The sequence below is a fragment of the Zeugodacus cucurbitae genome, chromosome 3 (genome assembly GCF_028554725.1).
Source record: "Zeugodacus cucurbitae isolate PBARC_wt_2022May chromosome 3, idZeuCucr1.2, whole genome shotgun sequence".
Lineage (NCBI taxonomy): Eukaryota > Metazoa > Arthropoda > Insecta > Diptera > Tephritidae > Zeugodacus > Zeugodacus cucurbitae.
Window position 1 is genome coordinate 58,561,243 of NC_071668.1, and position 17,224 is coordinate 58,578,466.

The 17,224-nt window shown below is 32.9% G+C and overlaps 1 protein-coding gene and 1 long non-coding RNA gene across 8 annotated transcripts in view; one reads left to right on the forward strand and one right to left on the reverse strand.

Moving 5' to 3' along the window:
• Nucleotides 1-17,224, forward strand: part of LOC128920403 (uncharacterized) — a 323,959-nt gene that overhangs the window by 114,071 nt on the left and 192,664 nt on the right. The window lies entirely within an intron of this gene.
• LOC105218237 (sodium/potassium/calcium exchanger Nckx30C) overlaps nt 1-17,224 on the reverse strand; it is a 303,455-nt gene that overhangs the window by 108,469 nt on the left and 177,762 nt on the right. For 6 of the 7 annotated variants that reach the window (XM_054227607.1, XM_054227609.1, XM_054227608.1 and 3 more), the window contains one exon: nt 4,023-4,248. In XM_054227607.1, coding sequence (XP_054083582.1) covers nt 4,023-4,248 — 226 coding nt within the window. The remainder of the gene's footprint in view (nt 1-4,022; nt 4,249-17,224) is intronic. The other variant, XM_054227610.1, reaches the window with a different exon arrangement.

A 17,224-nucleotide genomic window follows, 5' to 3' on the forward strand; every position in this document is an offset into this window, starting at 1 on the left:
GCTCTTCGTACTCACGCATTTCGGCCTCTTTCTTTTTTTGTCTGCAGATGCGTCTCGCTTCCCTCTTCAGCTCTCGGTATCTATCCCATCCCGCACGTGTTGTGGTCGTTTGCAACGTTGCGAGGTAGGCAGTCTGTTTTCTCTCCGCTGCGAGACGGCACTCCTCATCGTACCAGCTTGTTTTTTGTCGTTGCCGAAAACCAATTGTTTCGGCTGCAGCGGTACGCAGTGAGTTTGAGATGCCGTTCCACAGTTCCCTTATACCGAGATGCTGATGAGTGCTCTGAGAGAGCAGGAGTGCAAGTCGAGTAGAGTATTTCGTGGCTGTCTGTTGCGATTGCAGCTTTTCGACGTCGAACCTTCCTTGTGTTTGTTGACGGGCATTCTTTGCTGCACAGAGGCGGGTGCGTATCTTCGCTGCGACCAGATAATGGTCCGAGTCTATATTTGGTCCTCGGAGCGTACGCACGTCTAAAACACAGGAGACATGTCTTCCGTCTATCACAACGTGATCGATTTGGTTCCGCGTGTTTCGATCAGGAGACAGCCAAGTAGCTTGATGTATTTTCTTATGCTGGAATCTGGTACTACAGACGACCATATTTCGGGCCCCAGCGAAGTCGATCAGCCTCAGGCCGTTTGGCGATGTTTCGTCATGGAGGCTGAATTTTCCGACTGTTGTGCCAAAGACACCTTCTTTACCCACCCTGGCGTTAAAATCGCCAAGCACGACTTTTACATCGTGGCGGGGGCAGCGCTCATAGGTACGTTCTAGGCGCTCATAGAAAGCATCTTTGGTCACATCGCCCTTCTCTTCCGTTGGGGCGTGGGCGCAAATCAGCGATATGTTGAAGAACCTCGCTTTGATGCGGATTGTGGCTAGACGTTCATCCACCGGGGTGAATGCCAGGACTCTGCGACGGAGTCTCTCTCCCACCACAAATCCAACACCAAATTTGCGCTCCTTTATATGGCCGCTGTAGTAGATGTCACAAGGACCCACCTTCTTCCGTCCTTGTCCCGTCCATCGCACTTCTTGGATGGCGGTGATGTCAGCCTTGAGTCGTATGAGGACATCAACCAGCTGGGCAGAGGCACCTTCCCAATTAAGGGTCCGGACATTCCAGGTGCATGCCCTTATATCATTGTCCTTAGAACGTTTGCAGGGGTCGTCATCAAAAGGGGGGTGTCTCATCCGAGGCTTTCGTAGATTTTTCATTGGGGGGTGTTTTTATGTGGTGGGTCCCAAGCCCTACGCACAACCGCATAAGCGGGCTTCGCCTTCTCACTTTAGCTCGCCTTCAAACGGATGTCTGTTGGCTACCCAGAGGATACTTGGTCTAAAACCGGAAGTCGTGAGCTGCTTGAACCATGTGGAGAAGAATCGTTTCTGGCCACTCCCAAGTGAATGACAATCAAAAAATTTCCTCACTTGCGTGAACTTCTACACATGATCCCATCCTCCCCTAATACAGTCCAAAATAGAAAGAAATCGGATCATAACCACGCCCACCTCCCATACAAAAGTTGGGTTGAAAATTACTAAAAGTGGGTTAACTCACTAATGAAAAACGTCAGAAACACTAAATTTCACATAAGAAATGGCAGATGAAAGCTGCACTCAGATTTTTTTACAAAATGGAAAATGGGCGTGGCGTCGCCCACTTATGGGTCAAAAACCATATCTCAGGAACTTCTCAACCGATTTCAATGAAACTTGGTTTGTAATAGTTTTCTTACATCCCAATGATATGTTGTGAAAATAGGCCAAATCGCTTCACAACCACGCCTACTTCCCATATACCAGAACTTTGAAGACGATCTGAATCGTTTACTTTACAATATATAAAGTAAGCACTAGTGAAGATATCGGTGCAGAACTTTGCACAAATACTATGTTTTAGTGTGGCAGCCCCATTCTAAAAATCGCCGAAATCGGACCATAGGTTTTTAAGGCCCCATATATCGAACACGAGGACCTCGGTGCTTCTAACCTAATATTATGGTCAAATTGTGTATTATATAATATAAATAAAGTTAAATAAATAAATTGCGAGAGTATAAAATGTTCGGTTACACCCGAACTTAGCCCTTCCTTACTTGTTTTATTTGTTTTACACTTCAGTCGCTAATTTATATATAGACTTTTTTTTTATTTTTCACTATATCTATGGTCAGAGATGTTTTCGATATGGTCACTTTTCCAACTTCAATATATGAAAGGATCTAAATTTATTCCAAATACAGGGCAAATTAGCGATTCATTCACAAAGCAGATTTGAATAAATGGAAGAATTATGAAAAATTTAAAATCATTGAAATAGTTGAAATTGGTTAAGGAAGACTGTCTGAAGAAAGTAAAGAACTGTGAGACGTCAAGATAAAAGCTAAGTTTATTATTTGGTATATTTTATATTATAAAATTTGGTTCTCAAGAGTTACTGTTCAGCGAATACTAACAGGAGTTCAAAATCAAGTGCCAGAATACTGAGTGAGTGCTTGGGGCTTGAGATGAAAATTCAAAAGTATTCCTGTTTGCTATTGTGTTTGCAATGAAACATGGGATTCCACACATACATACATATGTCTACGAAGAGACACAGTAAAGAAGAAAGACTTTCTAAAAACAATTGAAGCACATTAAATATTTTAATTGTTTTGGGATGAATATTAGATACATATATTTCTCATTGACGGTCCATAATTGTCGAACTGAGCTTGAAAGACCGTTATAGGGTATTTAAATTTCAAAGGAAGGAATCTCTCTCCTTATAGACCAGAGTTGACATCTGGTGAAAACTTTCTGTTTTAATTTTGCTAAAAATATAATATTTGTGGAATAATAAACTTGGTTGTGGCACTTCAATCAGCTAAAATCCTAATAAGTTATTAAGCTTTCGAACATTTTATTTAGCAGATATGGGAAAATTAATATTAAGATAAAGCTGATAGGAGATCTATCATATGAAAAACTATAAATAATATAAATTTGGTTATATTTTTAAGAAAGCACCACTTGTCACACTAACGGCTCGAACAATTGTCGTCTTGTAAATAAAAAGTCCTTACGATTTAAAATATAATTTCTATTTATGAGCTAATATATTTTAGTTTCTGAACTAAATCTAAAACCGTTCTCTTACTAACTATCACCCTGTATATATTTAAGCAACTGAAAAACGATGCATACTCGCCGAAGCAAGATCAATCAAGTACACCACGATTGAACATAAGTTCGAATAGGACAATAAAAAATACAATTCATTACAACAAAAAGGGCAAACAAAATTTTGAGTTAAGCTTCCAATAAAAAAAGGAATTCGGAGATATTTTTTAAAGACATCTTAAAAATTTGTGAGTAATCAGTTTGAGCATGAATTACAGCCAAGTAAAATTTTGAAACTGAAGCAACACTAACAACAATAAACGCAATTTGAATATCGATTTTGTTTAACACAAAAGCAACAATAAAAACTTTTATTTTTGATTTACTAAATATAAGAATTGCAACTAGGCTTTAACGGTAATTTGTATGAAATATTTTTGTTTAATTTTTAAAAAGAATTTGGTTTATCTTAAATACAGTAAAATAACGTAAAACGGAATTTTGGAAATTTTCTTGCTCTTTTTTACTATTTTCAAATTAAGCACTTTGAAGCTGCTAGATTTTCAATTAATTTTATATTTTTTTTTGAATTTTTATGTTAAAATATGTTTCTGCTTTTTAAAACTTTATTAAATTATGTATATGCTTCAAACTTCTTTATTATTAAATGCTATTGTTATTTGTTATTGGGTTTTGGGGGAAAGCGGGAGATTTGTTTGTGGTGTCTTTTTGCAAATGTTTGGACTTTTGGGGGATTTTAGTTAGAATTTTTTTGGGGATATTAATCAACGGTATGGACACAGTTTGCTGTGTGTGTGTGTGGGGGTGTGTGCGTTTGTGCGCATGTCTTCGGTTGTGGGATGGTAGGATGTTTTTTGGGATGTGCAAAACACTAATGGAAACGTTATGAACTCACCATCATGTAGCGGATCTATTGTGTGTATCATAAGCTGCAATAGGCCATGACGGAATTTTGCACCGGTGTGTGTACTACCAGCAGTTCCACCACTGCTATTACCTGTTGCGCCAGCGCCGCTGCTCGATCCTGGCGGTCCTGAGCGTGTCTCCGATGCGGCACGCGATGTCACCGAACCGCCCGGTTGTGTGGCCATTGAAGTCTCCGATGAGTTCGCCGCATTGCCCTGTTTGAAGTGATTCACGAGTGATTGTTGGTTTGTTTTTGGGTTGATAGCAACAGAAGCGATTGTTGTGGAGATAGTTGTTTGGTGTTGTTGTTGGATTTTGTTATTTTTATTATAGCAGAAAGTTGTTTTGGTTTTCGTTGGTTGTCCATTGTTGTTGGTTATTAGTTTTGTTGTTTGTTTCAAAAAAGAGTTGGGAGAGAGAGAGAGAGAGAAAAGAGCAAACATGTTTGTGTTGTTGAGAGACAATTTTTTGTTGTTTTTTGGTTTTAAGGCGCGTAAATAAGTAGAGGCGTCGAAAGAAAAATAGAGAGAGATAGAGAGATTATATAAGAAAAAAGCGAATAGAAGAGAGAAAAAAGTGTAAAAAGAAATTTCAATATATATATTTTCTTTAATATTCATAGCAATAAAATATATTTAAATAATTATATTTTATATTTACATAAATATGGTACTTATATTAGCGCATAAATTATATACGTATGTTAGTTTTCTATATAAGAATAAAGATGTGAAACAAAAATGTCGCTTCTCTCAAAATTATTGAATTTCAATAAATTTACATTCTATTTTTCAACATTTTTTTCGAACATCTATTTCATTTTATAAGTAATTTTTATTTTGGAAGAAAGAAAATTTTGAAAATTTTCATTTGAATTATTTATAGCCTTTTCATCATTGAAATTATAATTGAGAAATCAGTTTTCGCCCTTCACACTGGCGGCTACTCAATAATCGATCAGCTGTTATACACTTTTGCTATTGTTTTTCATAAGGAGTTGTTAAGTTTTATCAGCTGATTGCTCTTTTATTATTTATTTCCAGCAGCGACATCTACTGTCGTGTAGCGTGAACAACAATTCGCAGACAAAGAACGTTATTACAAATACGTTCTTTGTCGTAGAGTTGCATTGCATTTTCAACTCGATTAAAATTCATTTCAAAATTAATGTAGATTTTGATTTTAAATGATGAATTGATCTAATTCAGCGCTTTAATCGAGCAAAAACTGTTTAATTGATCAATTAACTCCTGCGCGAAAAGGCAATTAGACAGCTTAATTAAGATCTGAAACACGAGAGAGGAATCTTCAATGAAAATAACGGGTGATTTTTTTGAGGTTAGGATTTTCATGCATTAGTATTTGACAGATCACGTGGGATTTCAGACATGGTGTCAAAGAGAAAGATGCTCAGTATGCTTTGACATTTCATCATGAATAGACTTACTAACGAGCAACGCTTGCAAATCATTGAATTTTATTACCAAAATCAGTGTTCGGTTCGAAATGTGTTTATCGACAAATTTTGTTCAGCGATGAGGCTCATTTCTGGTTGAATGGCTACGTAAATAAGCAAAATTGCCGCATTTGGGGTGAAGAGCAACCAGAAGCCGTTCAAGAACTGCCCATGCATCCCGAAAAATGCACTGTTTGGTGTGGTTTGTACGCTGGTGGAATCATTGGACCGTATTTTTTCAAAGATGCTGTTGGACGCAACGTTACGGTGAATGGCGATCGCTATCGTTCGATGCTAACAAACTTTTTGTTGCCAAAAATGGAAGAACTGAACTTGGTTGACATGTGGTTTCAACAAGATGGCGCTACATGCCACACAGCTCGCGATTCTATGGCCATTTTGAGGGAAAACTTCGGAGAACAATTCATCTCAAGAAATGGACCCGTAAGTTGGCCACCAAGATCATGCGATTTAACGCCTTTAGACTATTTTTTGTGGGGCTACGTCAAGTCTAAAGTCTACAGAAATAAGCCAGCAACTATTCCAGCTTTGGAAGACAACATTTCCGAAGAAATTCGGGCTATTCCGGCCGAAATGCTCGAAAAAGTTGCCCAAAATTGGACTTTCCGAATGGACCACCTAAGACGCAGCCGCGGTCAACATTTAAATGAAATTATCTTCAAAAAGTAAATGTCATGAACCAATCTAACGTTTCAAATAAAGAACCGATGAGATTTATTTATGCAAATTTTATGCGTTTTTTTTTTTTAAAAAGTTATCAAGCTCTTAAAAAATCACCCTTTAGTATTTTTAGTACTTCCATACGTGAATAAATGCCACGGAGAGAACTACATTCCGTAAGTTATTTAAGAGAAGCCGTTTGATGAAAGGAACGCACAACTAAGTTGGGAGAGAGAGAGAGAGAAGTGCTACTAAAGCAGAGTACTCAGAAATGTCATAAACTTTGAATACTCAGAAAAAGTCACTTGCCAGTATTTCTCCATTGCCGAATTAATTTTACTTATTGTTGCTTTTAATTAAAAGTGTTTGGACAAAGAGAAAACCTCAAATATAGAGGGCTCATAATATAACACTATAAGCAGTCATAGTCTATATAAAAAATATTTGAAAACCACCGTATAAATTTAAGGGTAGGAGTAAAAGCCTCTCTTTCATGAGAAATATGATGGATATCAATAGAAAGATAAGCTAAAAATTATCTTCGATTATAGAAAAGATTCGAACTGTGCTTATTTATTTTCTGGGCCTTATTCTACATATATTTATTATATTGGGCTTTCTCCGTTGTATTAGGTATCTTTTGATATAACAATAAGCACTTCTTCTTAACTTCTCTGTTTGTCTGTTTGATTTTGGTGTTCCTTGCTTTTGGTATGTGTTGATCCTATTTTCTTGGGTCTTTTCCAAGATTCGGCGCAAAGTGAAGATCTAGTCAGGTCTAAAGCCATACTGATAAGGTCCAATGAGTTTTTTAACGGTCTTTAGACTTTCACAAAATACGCTCGATAGAACCTTATAGGCGATATTGAGGAGGCTTATCCCACGGTAATTGGCGCAGATTGTGGAGTCTCGTTCCCTAACAAGAATTTAGGATCTAAATATATTAAGGCCTCCTCTGAATTTCTAATGAAGTAGTACGCTTGCCCAAGAATGAGTTGGATTCGAAACAAGCTGTTTCTAGGCAACAAACTATACAATATCTGATTGATTTACTGGTATATTATTACTGAAGAAGAGATATGCAGAACTAGGGAGATATCTAGAGGTTAAGGAGGATTATAAATGCTTCTTTTCCTAGGTGTATTTTTGATTACTCTAAATTTTAAGAAAGAGTGTATTATATTAAGAGAACCTTTTCCCTAATAGAAAAATAATCAGAGGCCTATAATTGTCAATCGTAATGCGATCGCTGTTAGTAAATAACTAGGACTTGGTTTTGTGTGGGGTGGTAAGGTAGAAGGAAGAAAAAAAATTACAAAATACTTAGATTATCATAGGAATTATGGATTAGTTTATATATTTATTTAATAATTATAATAATACAAAAAGGACCTTGAATTGAAAAGGAGCAATCTACGAAGAAATTATCTTAAATTCGGCGCGTTATTTTTGTTCATTAAATGTTTCTCTTACATGAATAATATTTTATATTAATTTGTAATACACAATTGTTTCACATCTCTACTAACTATACTTAGTAACTAATTTTTCTAATCATATATTGCCAATTACATGTATAAGTATATTTAAAATTTAAACAAAATGATCACAAAATAAAAATAAAAATAATATTTTACACATAACACAATACAAATAGTCTTACAACACACATTAAACATCGAAAATTAAAAATGAAAAAATTCTCAAATAATTTTTAAGTGTGTTTGGTATGCGACAAATAGAAGAATATCATTGGCAGAAAGCACATATTAGTTGTGATTTGCAAATAAGTTCAATTCATTGCGATTTGCTATCATCAAATATTGTTTTTTTTTTTTTTGGTGGTGAGGGTACAAATAAAGCGTTTCATTAATTAGACACTAGAAAGACATTCAATTGAAGATTGTGTTGTGTTTAGGAAATATCGAAAAAAAAATATATTTCTTTATTTAAAAAAAAAAAGAACAAAAAATTATTAATAAAATATGAGAAGCTTGTTGCCAAACTGTATAAAAATCGAAGTTTTAAGCTTAACTAACGGTATTTGTATGGTCTCAAAATACACGCTCGATTTTGAAATCTGTAGACCTTCAATTAGGCAAATGAAACTGAAATACTTTTATAAAAAAGCTCAACTTCTGTTAGTAAAAGTTTAATTTAAAGTTAATTTTTTAATGCGATGAACTCTTCAGCGCACTTTCTAATATGAAAGTGAAGATTTTGGAAAAGCTTCGCAAAAGCTCAAAGCTTTACAATAATAATAAGCTTTATTGTATTTCAATAGAAAACTATATTGGGTGTTAAAGCTTATAAAAAGTTTCTAGAAAGCTTTTCTTATGTATTATCTATTTAATATTATATTTTAGTAAGCTTTAAGCGTTAAATTTAGTTTAATTTAAATTTTATATTTTAGTAAGCTTTAAGCATTAAATAAGGGAAGCTTTTGTTTTTGCTGAAAGTGTTTAAGTATTTATGAAAAACTTTCATAAAGCAATACTTTTCTTGTTTTGTGAAGTCTCAATTTTTGTGCTGAAGTTTTAAAAAAGCTTTAACAATATTTTCTATTAAGTTTAAATAGATTCCTCTTAAAGCTTGTATGATATGGATACAAAGTATGTATCGGCTTAGAAGCTTTTGGTGCTTAAAAATTGGTTAAAGCTTATAATATAATGTATTCGGGTCTGTTTCATAAATCATTTAAATATATGTTTCTATAAAAAAATAGTGTTGGTTGCATGAAAGCTTTCAAAAGCTCTAAGGGTGTGTACAATATCCATTTAAATACATATGTTCTGAAAGATATGAATCACATTAAAAACAATTATGTGTTTTGTGCTTCAAAGCTTAATAAGCTCTAAACATTGATCATCATTATTTGTAAGAACAATTAACACAGGCGTTTTGTTAAGCTTAAATTAGGCAAAAATATGTACAAAATCATATTTTCAAAACACAAACAAAAGTGAATATAAAACAATAAGTCTTTGCTTGAGTTTTTGAATTTTCTTAGTAGTTAGTTACGTTAGGTGAAATTAAGAGCTTTCATAATTATATACATTATAAATATATATATAAATATATATGTTTCAAATAAATATACGCTTATTAGTAAAGCTTTCTTAATACAAGATAAAGCATAGAAATAAATTGGAAAATTAGGAAAGAAAAGTTTATTTTTCAACTAGTTGGTAGTAGTTAGTTAGTTAGTTTGTAAAAGCGCAGTGGGAAGTTTTTGTTGTATTTAGTTATCAATCATTTGCTTGACTTCATTTAAGTCATTTAGTTGTAATTGTAATATAGTAATTAACTCACTTCTTCTTTTTAAGTACTCATTGAAGTTGAACTAATTGTAGAGTTTGTTAAAGAGCATAAATAGTAAGTATATTTTCGAAATTAAATAAAGGAACAGCACAATGGAACTAAAAAGAGAAAAAATTTATATTTGAATTATGAAATTATGTTTTATTTAATAAAGGAAAAAGAAATTGTAAAGCTAAAGCGCAACATAATTTTATAAATGTTTATATATTTTCGAAATGCAAACTTATGTTTAGCTAATACGTAACAAAGTTATACGCTAGTTAAGTGAATGAAAGAGCTTTCACTTTAATAGTATGCACACTACTTCACTTTAATGCATGAGAATTTGTTTTAATTCATGGTAATCGTATATATTTTAAAGCTTGAATGAGCTTTCACATAAAATGTTCACACTTCTTTAACACATGAAAGAGCTTTCATAGCATCCGATATTCATGAAAAAAGTATCAAATTTTGCAATTGCATAAAAGAGCTTTCACTTTAAAAGTATGAAAGAGCTTTCACAGCCGATGAATGCTCCACTTCACTTGGGTAATGTATGAAAGCGCTTTCACAGACACATTTTATTCGAGTTTTAGTTATGAAAGAACTTTCATAGTACTCGATATTCATGAAAAAGCTGCAAACTTTAGAATTGTATAAAAGAGCTTTCACTTCAAAAGTGTGTACTAGTTTAATATAGGAAAGAGCTTTCACAACCGAAGAATGCACTACTTCAATACACAAAAGTGCTTTCACAATAAAACCCTTTGTACTTGGTTAACGTATGAAAGAGCTTTAACAGACATATTTTATACTTGCTTCACTTATGAAAGAGCTTTCATATTATTCTTAAATGCTTAAGTGTTTGCTTAAAAGAGCTTTCACTTCAGAAGTATCCACAAGTTTAATGCGTTAAAGAGCTTTCACAGCAGAAGAATGGACTACTACAATACACGACAGTTCTTTCACAATAATAAAACTTATAAAAGAGCTCTCGTTTGATTAGGATTTTATGAAAAAGCTTTCACAGCAGTGCAACTTTCTTTTGATAAATTTTGTGGGCACAGTATATGGTTAGATAATATTCTTATAAATATAAGTGCGTATGGAATAACGGTTTGATATTTCACTAAAAAAAGTTGATTTCAAAAAATAATGATTTTCAAATGTTATCATGACACTACGGATAAAATTACAATTCTACTTATTGAAGTTATTGATATATATTTTTGGCGATTGTAATGCAGAAATCAATATTGCTTTGTGGATAGTCGCATAAATATATTAGAAAGCATGCAATGTGGTTACTACTACCTAAAATTTAATACATCTATTTTCGAAATTTGTCATCCTTGGGTAAATGAAAAATAGTGTAAAATATTTATTATTAGTTTCAATTAAAAAAATGTCTCCAAAATGATACTAAATATTGATGTTATATATATTAACAAAAATTTTCTATCTAACTACTTTGTAAAGAAACGATGATATAAAATATTTTCTTTTTAACTTTTCAGAAATATCACAACATAAAGTTTATACAAAAATAATTTGTAGAGTTATTTATACTTTTCTCTTATTAAATTCATATCTCGAGAAAATGTTGTCGTTTCATTTATAATTCATATATCTTGAATTTGACGATTTTAAGAAATTCGGTTCGCATCAGCTCCACCTAGTTAATAAGTAAATTTTGTTTTCGTGTAACTCATATACGTTTTCAACAAAACTGTTATCTTTGAAAAAGCTCTAACAGCGCCATCTATCATTTTATTATGAGATTAGCTGGCTACTAAGAGACTATCGCTAACAAATGTTGGTCAAATTCAAGTGAAACCTTTATTTTTCAGTTATTTCCCCTTATTAAGGTTATTTCGATCGAATGTTAGCTGTTCCTATGCAAATATATATTTTTTTATTATAATTTTCCTTAATAATATGACGTGTGGGTAATTTCATGCAATCTACTTTAACACATGTCTTTCATACTGAGTGCCAACGATTGACGTTTTGTCAGTGTGATACGCAATTTTTACCCGACTACGCAAATTTATCGATTGCCAATTAAGTGTAATTTTGTAATTTCAAGGTGGCGAGTTGTTGATTAAGAATACACAGGCGACGTTGCTGATTGCGCTTGTGTCTTATATTCATATTAGGGTGGTGTGAAGAAAATATTTATATTCTTTTTATTTTTTAGGAATTTCTTCATTATGAATATTTATTCTAGCTCAACTGTATAGCCGAGTAACGCAGAAGTAAAAAAAAAGTTTCAAAAAAATTTAGCCGATGATAATAGAATGAAAGCAAATTATTCTTATTTAGGGGTTTTAAATACAAAAATCTCTGACCATCGAGATATATGTATATCTATATATATAAAAATGAAACCCGTTTTCCGTTCTCACGACATAGCATGAAAACGGCTTGACCGATTTGGCTGATTTTTTTGTGTGTATTCCAGGGGGTTTGAGAATGGTTCTTACGGAGAGAAAATTTAAAAAAAAATTTCCTGAAAATGTCGAAAATTCAAAATTTTCTAATCTCCCATACAAACAATTTGTTATAGGTATTCATTTTTATATGGAGGATATTATAGATTCCAGTTCAAATTGAATAGGTACGCATACATAAGATAGGTCAGCTATACAAAATAAAGTAGTGCATCAAATCGGTGCGAAGTTCGGCGGGTCTGCTAGTATTTATATATTTATTAGGTCTACAACTTTGCTTTTCTTTTTCCAATAGATGTCTCTAAAGATTGATGTCTCTGATCGATTAAATCGATTTTTTTTATATTGATCTTGAACATTTGTGTCAACATTAACCCAACAAAATATTTGTAGAGATCTGTTTGCATCCCAAACTTATTCTCAACTGAAAATGTCACTTTTTGAGCCGAATTCTCGACATTTGCGGGAAATTTTGCTTTTCTTTTTTAATTCCAAGCAAAGTGCGGCTGAGGCTCATCGAATGCTTTCGGATACGTACGGTGAGGCTGTCCTAAGTGAAAAAGCATAAAAAATACAATATTTTTTTTTAAAAGACCGCCTGCACCTGGCACAAGTAGTGCCTGAAACAATTTAGAAATAATTCTCCAACGAAAATTACGAACGTAATTCTCTAAACATTAGCAATAGTTGCCCGTCTTACTGTAGATTAACCATATATGATCCAATAATATTTTTTTAACTTATTGACCTAATTAGGGATGCAAACCATGTATCGATGTTTTTGAAACATCGATGTTTTCGTCAAAAAGCATCGATGTTAGCCATCGATGTCACTTTCAACGATGTTTTATGTCGACGTTTTATATAAAAATTTGACTTCACACCTTCACACTTTTTCGGGTATTAACTCGAAGCCCTCTATTTGGATACGCTTTATTGGAATTCGATTTTTGTAAAATACGGAGAATTCGTTAAGGGAATGTGCGCTTGGACAATACTGCGGTTACTTTTATGATTTATTTATACAATTTAATTCTGGCGTAGGCTACTGCGTTAGATCAGAGATTCAAATTACTGCATTTTAAAGATGCAATGGCTAAAATAAATACTTTTGTTTAGTTTCATAAAATTCAAAGAATCGCGCTGATAAAACAGAATCTTCGGATGAGTGTGAAACAGAATACTCGTTTGATATTTGGAACCAGAATAAACATTTGGTCCACCAGAAGGTTAAATGTAAGCTGTCAAATTTATCTCCAATGACAGGGACAGAAGGTTGAACAGAAAGTGTATCTCGGCTGTTACCCCTACCAATCAGAAGCCAATAGAGTTTGGGTTGACATAAATACTGTCTTTCCAGAGTTGTATAAATAGGCTTATTAATATTTACACATTGTGGCCACTTCAGTGCCGAGTAAACGACTGTTTTCTAAAGCCAGGGCAACTATCACGCAGAAGTGAAATCGAAAAGAAATGACAGTGAAAAAACTTTCCACGTCGTTGAGGAAAGACTTTAACAGACATATAATTCTAAGTGAAATAAAATGTATCAACTTAAGACGTACTAACTACTACATTTCATTTATTTATGCTTCTGCTTCTGTATCCCTTAGCTTTTCACACTAAATTAAAAAAAAATTTAAAAACCCCTCGATGTATCGATGTTTTAATGGCCGATGTTTTTGATTTCAATGGGTTTTGAAGAAACATCGATACATCGAATCATCGATGTTTCATTTCACGATGTTTTCATCCCTAGACCTAATACAATTTGAAGAATTCTTTAGATATAGATAGGAAGTGGTTAGCAATATCACATATAGACTATAAGCGAGACATATGTATACATATTTGTATGGGGTTCTGGAAAAGAGTAAGTTGCGGGATTAACAATATACAAGTGATGTTGGAGGACACATGTAGGCAGTAGCCGAATTCTAACATTTTTATAATTTTTATATGTTAAGCAGATTGGCTTCTTCATTGAATTAATATCTTTTAAAATGTTTAAATTTCTAAAACAAAAAATTTTTTTTTTTCTGACCTGATTTATACGGAATAACTTTTCTATTAATTTAGGACTTACAGTACCTGGCCATCGAATTACGAACAATTACTAATTACAAAAAACTACGGTTACAATAATTGCCAGCCTATAACTATAAAATAGGCAAGCTTATTTGAATACTATACCGTTAATTATACAGTAGAAATATAGGCAAAGGATGCCACCCAGGTTGTAATTTTGTAACTTTCACCATAAATTAAAAACATTGTCAAAAAAATCGTTCGTAATTCGATGGCCAGCAGCTGTAGTATAGTATGGATCGACTTCGATTATTTTGAGGCTTACATATGTACATTGATTGAGAATTTCAAATAATCGTTGGAAAAATTGTAGAAAATCTTAAGTCTTATATAGACCTTAAAGGAATATCATTTCATTATAGCATTAAATCTTCATAAATATAATGCAATATTAAGTGCTTCTAGTAAAAAAATATATGTCAAGCTCATAAAAAGCTACAAGCTCTGCTTAAGCCACTTGATAGCTGTGAGAGTACAAATTATATGTCCACTATGTGTATGGATTGCGCTCTATATATTTGCATGCTTGCATTTGCGACAAATTTTCTTATCTGTTCTTGTCACTTTAGTAATGTCACCAACACACACATGTCCTCGCATTGTTAATGTTTTGAAAAAAAAAAGTAAGTGCCGTTTTACATATATGTGTAGTACTGCTTGCTGCAACAACCGAGTGAAGAAAAGTTCTATATGTATATGTGTATTTATATTCGAATATTTCGAAGGTCATGCTAATCGATGCATGTTTGTTTGTGTGTGTATTTATATATATATGTACATGTGTCGCCTACAAGCCAAACAATGGAACACTTAAGTTCCTGGCCGCAAGCATGAGTTGGCGTTGAGTGTGCAAGTTTGTTTTGTTGCGCCGTACTGAAAATGACAGCTACAATGACAAGTACATATAGCTGTTGGTGAAAGTGCTGTTGTAGTTGTTGTTTGTATTTTGTATAACATACATGCAAAATTAAGGTTTTGTTAATTTCTTGTGTTTTTGTGAATGAGTTGAGAACAAATGAGTTCGTGTTTATTGTTTTATTTTTATTTTTTGAATTATCTATAAATAAATTTAATAACTAAAAAAATTAACTTTAACATTTTATTGCAAATTATGGTATATTGAATATACACATATATATAAAAACTAGGACCTGAAATTTCTATTAAATAAATTATAATAAAAAAATGTATTTAATTAATTGAAAAATTAAAACTAAATATCGATATAAAAATTCTTCTATTTATAATTATTAATTGAAAAATATTTAGTTATACAAATAATTAATTAATTTATATTTCAATATTATTTAAAATTTTAAATAATTTAGGACATAGTCTGTTAGAAGCTTAATAGTTTATTATTAATTTTTGTTGATATTATGATATTTTTCCATACATTTGTGCAAAAATTGTTGATATTAATATTCAGCCTTATTGTAAATTTCATGTGAATAAAACATGCCCATGAATATTTTTTTCCACACGAAAGAAAATTTCGTATTTTGAATTTCGTGTGAACGAAAACTTATATTCGAATTTCGGCATTTGTCGCAAATAATTTTAACTTCTTTCGTTATTTTCTTTGTGAAAGCTGTTTAATACATCATGATTTCCATCAAAACCTTCAACTGTATTTTGTTAATAGACTTTAGGTTAAATTATATGGCTGTTCCCACAAGGAGGGGAAAACACTAAGACTATAAGGACAGTCCTTTGTGAAGTCAGGAAAAAACCCTAATTATATATAAAGACTCAAACTAAACGCTATGAACTTACGGTAAATCTGCATAGGTTGTGTACTTCTACAGCCGTCGATTCGATGTTCAAAAAGTGAGATCTACGGAATTTTATTCTTGATCTTGAATAGACCGGGCATTCCATAAGGAATTGTTGAACGCTTTAGACATCTTACTATTTTCCTTGACCAGCGCTTACCCAGCTCAGCTGAAGCCCAACTGTCCAGTAGATCACAAGGGCGTAGGTGCTCCTACTTATCCGCATTCTATTGTAGTTAAGACTGACGTGTCTAGCCTTAAAAGCTCATTAGCCTTATGTTATTAACTAGGATTCACCTGTGGCCAGGCAGCCGTGAAGATCTAACTAGTATTGACTGAAAGTGAGGGTAGACATTGAATTGAATTGACATTGTGAAAAGTCACTTTACTGAAACTTCGAAGCAACACATCCGCTGCTACCTTTATAGCAGCCACTTGTGCCTTAAAAACGCTGGAATAGTCTTAAAGACTTTTGAACCGCCCTCCACCACACAAGAATATCACCGAATATTATTATAATTTAGCTATGGTGTCATATAGCCAAAGAACTAGTTAATATTCATAGACCTTAGTTCGTATTAAAAAATTGATTAAATTGTTATATCAATATTAATATTGTTTACATTTACAATAAGGCGAAATTTTCGAAGATGTGAGATTTTCCCCATTTGAAATTCATGTTACAAAAACCACAAATATGTGAGATTTTCATTGGGATTGTCGTTCACATGAAATTTACAATGAGGTTGATTATTTTTAATATACATATATATTTTTTTTTTTTTTAATTTTTTATAATTTAATTTGTATAAGTTTAAATAAGGGGATGTGGGCGTGGCCACGCCCCCAAATCGGTCATTTTTATATATCTCGCAAACCAACAAAGCTATATAAACCAAACTCTCTGCAGCTACTTCTCTTATGTGCCCCACCACACACCATGAAAATAGTTGAAATCGGATAATAACCACGCCCACCTCCCATACAAAGGTTAGGTTGGAAATTACTAAAAGTGGGTTATCTCACTAACGAAAAACGTCAGAAACACTAAATTGGCGTGGCATCTCCAGCTTATGGGTCAAAAATCATATCTCAGGAACTACTCTACCGATTCGAATGAGATTCGGTATATAATATTTTCTTGACACTCTGATGACAAGTGTGGAAATGGATGAAAATACAAATACACAAATACTGTATGTGGCATCACTTGTGAAAAAATTGGCGAAATCGGACTATAACTTTTCAAAGCCCCGACTATCGAATATGAAGAATTTAGTGCCCCATGGTAATTTTTCACCGAAAATTTCGGTAAATCTCTCAGGTATCTTAATTTAATTCAGAGGAAATATTTTTCTTTTAATAGTATGTCTCTGTATCAAAAATTGTTAAAATCGGGTCATAACTTCCCTTCTCATATACCTAATTATAGGAT